At 38.2% G+C, this 6,828-nt stretch overlaps 1 protein-coding gene across 7 annotated transcripts in view; it reads right to left on the bottom strand.

Annotated features, from left to right (window-relative positions):
• Positions 1-1,203: 1,203 nt before the first annotated feature.
• Positions 1,204-6,828, bottom strand: part of CEP170 (centrosomal protein 170) — a 93,972-nt gene continuing 88,347 nt past the window's right edge. For all 7 annotated transcript variants that reach the window (XM_066315972.1, XM_066315977.1, XM_066315973.1 and 4 more), the window contains 2 exons: positions 4,516-4,567; positions 1,204-3,576 (listed from right to left, as the gene is read on the bottom strand). In XM_066315972.1, the coding sequence (XP_066172069.1) occupies positions 3,290-3,576; positions 4,516-4,567 (339 nt within the window). In that variant the 3' untranslated portion in view covers positions 1,204-3,289. The remainder of the gene's footprint in view (positions 3,577-4,515; positions 4,568-6,828) is intronic.

The following is a 6,828-nucleotide window of genomic DNA, read 5'->3' as shown; positions in this document are numbered from 1 at the left end:
GTCTGTTTACAGCCAGAAGTGAGTGTCATTACAAGAAGCTGTTGGGTGTAGAATTCGAGCAGTGCATGTAGCCATGGGAGGAGCCACCAATGCTGATGAGAAAAGGCTTGATTTCTGCTTTTCCTGCGTCCTGGCAAATCAGCACCACTTGGTGGTGTCTAAAGGGAGCACATGCCTGCTGCCATCTGCCTGGATTTCCTAAATACTTCTGAATAACAACCCTGCATCACCTTGGCTACAAGTAGAGGAGTCCTATAAAAATCTGTAGAGGAAGAGTTACACTTCTGCTCAAACATCAGGGAGTCTGTAGATGAGAATATAAGCCCAGAAGTGCATTCCTCTATCCTCTGCAATGACAGAGGGATGCTGGCAAGAAGTGAGGAAATGATAGCAGAGAATGAAGCTGGAGGTATAAAGAAGTCCTGTTGCAAGTGGGAAAGCCTTTGTAACTTTCTCACAATTTTGACTGTACCAAACTGAGATCTCTGGAGAGCAGTAAAAACCTCCTGCCCCTGCAGAGCTGAGTGCTAGTGAGTGTTACTGTGTGCCATTAGTGCTATCTTAATGCCAGCAGGCTGGGATATAAAGGAAAAATACATACACAGAAGCAAGATTAGAGCGGCTGATGCTGAGTCACAGCAAAGCTCAGCAACACCGAAATGCTTAACCTGGGAAGAAATTCTTGGAGCTCTGACAAAATTCAAGGTTTGGTTCCTGCATGAAGCCAGTAAGGAAAGGCCATTTAGTGTCTTGCAGGAAAAGCATGCATACAGTCAAACCTGGGACAGAAGAAAAAAAGGCATCAGTCCGGAGCCAAATCAGCATGTTCAGTAAAGTTTTCCAATACGTGAAGCAGAGGGGAAACAGTCTGAGAGCCATCTACTGTTGCAGCTGGCAGGTGCATTAAAACTCCCTTTGATTCTACAAAGGGAAAACAGAGCCACTGTTCAGTGACTGGCATGCTGGATTATTTTTGCCTCTAGCTTTGCACACAAAATCAATTGAAGTGTGGAAAAGAACCTGAGTACAGGAAAGCGAGCCAATACTGTCAGCACAGAATAAATGATGCAGTGGTGGCAATGACAGAACTTTTTCTGGAGAGAAGATAATTATGAAAAAATGTAATTTCCTATTTCAGTAAAGGTGAGTTAGTCTGCAGAAAGATTGTGTGAACTTCCCAGCTCTCAATTACATATTCACACATTTGTAAAGTTCCAGAAACACTTTATTTAAAAATGGAGTTGTAAATGCATATAACAAAATAACATACATAATAAATGTAACAAAAATAAATAAGGAGAACATGTCCATACAAAATAATAACATAGTAATGCAAAATGCTTATTTCACAACATAAAGGTAAAAACGCCTGAAATAACACAAACAGAATCTCGTATGAAGAGCCTGCACCTTTAATCCTTCCTAGCCATTTCCTACTTTCCACTTGTATCTGCAGAAAAATTATGTTCCTAAGCATTAAACAAAAGAAAGAATTATGGTGATGGTTTGGTACACTCAGTTTTTTAACACCTAGCTCTAGTTTCCATTTATTTTTGCCCTTCTTCACCTTCAAAAAGTTTTCCTGTAGCCTCTGTAAACTAGTGTCATTCAGGCTCCCACAGTTAGCTGGAGTAGAGCATATTGAGTCATACATGAAGACTGTTTGTTTTTAATTTTTTTTAAAGAAAATATGAAATCCATTATACAACAGATTAGTGGTTTTGTTTTTACATCTCTACAAAAAAAGTTTTTGCATCTTTATTAACTGGTCCAACTTTTACTGATTTCTGAAAGCCTGTACAGTTTAAAAGCGTACAGAAAGTAGGTTTTTTAAAAACAAATCTCATATAGGATTATTGCTGAAATATTAAAGACCATTTCATAAAAGCTGCAAAACTGTATCTTTAACCTTAATATATAGAGACTGATGCAAACATAAGAAAATTCCAGTCTATTAGTTACATTTAACAGAAAAAACATTCCTCCAAGTTACAGTGTTCTGGAAATACAAAGTAATTTACTTTATTTTTTTATTATTTCCAAATGTTAAATTACTGGGACAACTGATAAGGAAAATACGCTTATATAGGAAACTTTAAATAGACTTGCTTTTCAGTGGTATAAGCAAAATGTCCATGTTAGCAGTCGTCGTCCAGAATCCTTTTAAATATGTAAGACAGGGACAGCTTTACTAGCAAGACTACAGGAAAATATACAGAAGCAAATAAAATCATTTGCTTGGGAGTGCATCTATCGATCAAGCAAATCATGACAACTCAATTTCCAAGTTCCCTAAAGAAAATTTTACATCTCACGATCATTCCAAATAAACAGTAATTTCTTCTGTAAGCTTACATTGCATTTGGATGGGTGAGAGCCCATTTGCCTCAATATGCTTTAATATGCCCCACATTGCTATATGTTCAAATTGGTTTCTAGATAGTTTCAACGAAGATTTGGACAGAAATGAGAAATACTTCTACTTTCATTAACATCAAAAGGACTTTTAAAGAAGATCAAAAAGTGCCAAATAGTCTTTTCAGAAAGTGGATTAAAACACTGTAATGATAATACAAGGGACAGTATTATCAGTTTTCTATGTACACCAAAACACTGCTTGCTGTTCAATGATATTGATATGTTCACCTACCACTCCCAGCAAATCTTAGTGCAAACATAATATGTGAACTTATTTGTAAACCCCAAGACAATTTACGCAGCAACAAGCTTACATGAACCACAGAACTGTTTGAGATTTTCCAGTATATGAGAATGAATGCTTTCTGAAATCTGTCTTACTTTTGCAGTAATGTGTCACTGTAGTCAAAGATAATGTTTCCTATATAAATCATCTAATTCAGAATCAAACCTAACTGTTCAACAGTTCTGTACAAGCTTTAGAGGAGGAAGTCTGTTCATCAGAGCAGCTTGGCAAAGAGATTTGGGGTTTTCAGTAAATGTTAGACTGCTTGCATGGCTTTTAAAAAGAAATAAATCTATTAAGGGAAAACTGCTGATATAATAATTCTTTTGCAAAGCACACAACCACAAAGGGCAAACCTGCCACAATCTGCTTTCCTACACTGGTATCTATGCATATCTTTATGATTTGTAAAGGATTTGTGTGACAATCAAAGCATCACAATTAAAGAAAAACTGGTTTAATAAAACAACTGCTGTTTGACCAAGCCTTTTTTTTTTTTTTTTAATTATAAAAACAAACATTATAAGTTTTCCTTGATTTCTAAACATTCCACATGAAAGGGTTTTCGTATCAAACACTGAGATGTCACTCACGCACGGTGGCATCTTCTTCTTCCCCATCTGGGTTAAACCTGTTGAAATGTATGCTGAAATCTGCTTCGGATTCAGCATTTTCCAATTCAGCTGCCACTGGGCCTGTGGTGGGACGAGCAGCCCGAGACTCGGGCTGGCAGTTTGGCTGCACTGGCACACGGGGGCCTTGGGAAACAGGGCTGGACTTCGCCTTCGGCTGAGCTGGTAAGATGGGGCTGGCGAATCCCAAGTTGCTCAGAGCATCCAGGGTACCATCAGGGTCAATCATGGCATTAATTGCTAAGCAGTCAAGAAGAGAAGAGGAGGATAGGGAAGAAGCCATTAAAAAAAGATTTTCTGTTACTATAAAAATATGGAAATCCTTATCTCACATTTTTATTTTTACATTGACAGATATGAATTTTTATGTGCGCTGCCCATGACAAAGAAATGGTATATCCAAACCTATATAGATGTAAACCTATACATATACTCAAAAGCAGTTGCATGCATTGAAACTCTAGATGAAATGAAACTGCACAAACTAAACACAAACTGATGCATGGACGGAAACAGAAATGATAAACCATCTACAATTAGGTTATAGGGACTGAAGGATGGTTTTAATTTAAGTGGCATTTCCTCATGATGTTCCCATTATATTATGCTTTGTTCCACCCCACCCCCAGAAAATAGCCATAGTTGCTGATTCCATGATTGAATGAAATTTGTATAAAAGAGCAGTCATTTATCTACACAGTGAGGGCAAACTGAAGTACCTAGTACCATTTCGTTTTATCATACTGTTAACATATCTGTGACATGTAACAGAACTTATCTCTTTTATTTCCAAAAATGTACTAACACTTATTACTAATTTGTCTCTAAAAGTGGCTAATTACTCCTCCTGAAACATTCTTTTTTAAAAAATGATTTGCTCTCAGATTAAATCTGAATACTATAAATAAAAAAAAAGGGAATTTATAACTAACATAATGATGATAAGCATGGACTACTAATCCCATATAGAAAGATATGATCACTCTTCTTTTGAAACCAGCCATGTTTGTTTATCAAATGTATCAACAGTTATATAATAATGTACATAACTGATACTGTGAATGTATTTTAATAAATCACAGCAACTTTGTTTCATGTTATATATATGCACATATAGATACCCATTTAAAAAATAGAAGCAAGCAACCACAGAAGAGAAAAGTGAAGAAAGATTTGTACCTTGCAGCTGCTTCTCAACTCGCTTCAGTTCCTGTAAGATTGATGATATTTCCTAGAAAACAAACAACCATGTTTCATTACCACAGAATCAGAAGAGGTCAGAAGAGACAGAAGAGACCCTTAAGCTTTAAGCCCAGCTGTCTACCCAGCACTGCCACTGCACCTCTTATACCACTGAACCATCATCCAGTGCCAGATCCAGATGCCTCCTGAACACCTCCAGGGACAGTGACTCCACCACACCCCTGGGCAATCTGTTCCAATACCTGACCACTCTAACAGGGAAAAATATTTTTCTAATACCTAATCTGAATCTTCCCTATCCCATCTTAAGGCCATGATGGAAAAATAAAGGAAATTTCCAGTATGGAAAAAGAGATTTAAATTACCTCTCAGGAGTGAACAATCCTCCTCCCAAACCTGTCCAATTGCATTATGCTATTTGGATTGTCCCTCCTGGCATCAGAAACATCCCTGCTGGATGGGTGATCATGGGTGGCAGTGCTGGAGGCTGGAGAGCCATATTTCACTCAGATACCCAGAGCCCTCTGCACCGACTGCTCACTACCATCCCCACATTCTGGCCCTTGTTCATCTGCCTGTGCCACCTCTGCTCAAGCACAGACTCAGACACCACAGCTCTGTAGAGATCAGGCAAAGTAACAGCAGAACTTGAACAGGAGGTTACAGGATGCACTCAGTATTCATGGAACAGAGTCACTTCTAAGGTTGCAGAGATGGGAGTCAGAGTGAGATGACTGCATCAAGGTTCTGTCTGCACTCACTGACCCTGTGCCCATGAGACCCTGCACAGCAACCCAGTGCTGGGGCCTCAGCACTCTCCTTACGGGTTTTTTCCCCACTGTGCTGCACCACTTGCTAACACAGCCACAGCAATGCACACAGAAACACAGCGATCATTACATGTACCACATCTTAAGCTGCAGGATCACAGAATATCCTGAGCTGGGAGGGACCCACATGGATCATTGAGACCAACTCCTGGCCCTGCACAGGACACCCCAAGGATGTGCCTGAGAGCATTTTCCAAAGGATTCTTGAACTCTGGCAGGCTTGGTGCAGTGACCACTTCCCTGAGTAATTTTCCTGGTTACAGAATTAGCATATTTATATTAGTATAAATATGTAAATCCTACAATTGAAGGATTCTACACAGAAGAATGGTGTTAACCCAGCTGCTGAGAAAAGCTGTCAGTGGTATTCTAAAGCTGAGACTTTTCAAAGGCAGTGATTTCAGAAAACCATTAATCCATTTCAGAAAAGTGTTGTGTACTAAGTAGTGTCATTTTCATGGGTGGCAAAGAGATTGATTATCTTTAAGAAGTTATTGTCTTTAAGCAGATTTCACATCTGAGCTGGACATAAATGTTCCAAGGACAAAACAAACAACACTTAAAACTGTCTTCTCTTAACTTTCAGTGTTCTGTGGTAAAAAAGGCACTGCATTTGACAAACATATTTCTCTGAAAACTATGCAGAAACTTGAAAAAGAGCGCATAGACAAAAAAAAACCAAAAAAAACCCAAAAAAACCCAAAAAACGAAAAACCCATAAACTTTCAAGCAGTGGGAGATGTTTTAATAGACTGAAAACAATTCAGTAAAATGGTGAACTTAGGAATAAATACACAACTAACCTTTTTCATTTTTAAAGAGTATCTTAAACCCCCATATTTTAGAATATAAAAACCTATATTTGGATCTTATTCTGGACTAGGATAAGAGAAACTCCTTATATTACAATATTTCTAAAATTAGATACTTCCTTGAAGAAATTGCTTAATTAATCTTTGAAAAATCCTAACAAAAACTATCAGCAGATCTATTAAATAATATTGAGTTACTGGTGATTGCTCTTGATAAATACACCATTCTGCAGAAATTACAGGCCATGTCTTTTATACTTCCAGAAGAATCAATCTGGAGGAGTTTACTAACTGATGATGAGCTAACAGAGAAGTTTTAGCCTGTTCAATGCCAGAGGAAAAGTATTCATATTTGAGCAGTTTTCTCCCCTACAAAAGAATCTGCTTCTGTAAACAGATATTTTTACCAGCAGACTCAGATGGATAATGCAGCTCAGCTCTGCCTGCTGCCTCCTGCAAGGATGTTTTGCAGACCCTCTGCTCTGTGTTTAGAATCAGAGGAGAAATGTACTGAGACAAAACATGTGGTCTGTCCCCTCACACTGTCACACAGTCTGATCTTGAAACGGCCTGAATTAGGGCTTAAATCATAGCTGATTTATGTAATTAGGCAATTACATAAAACAGCTGGAGTTCTAGTGGGCAAC

This window comes from Sylvia atricapilla, chromosome 3, assembly GCF_009819655.1.
Source record: "Sylvia atricapilla isolate bSylAtr1 chromosome 3, bSylAtr1.pri, whole genome shotgun sequence".
Taxonomy (NCBI): Eukaryota; Metazoa; Chordata; class Aves; order Passeriformes; family Sylviidae; genus Sylvia; species Sylvia atricapilla.
The sequence above is the reverse complement of the archived record's forward strand: the minus strand, read 5'-3'. Positions and strand labels throughout refer to the sequence as shown.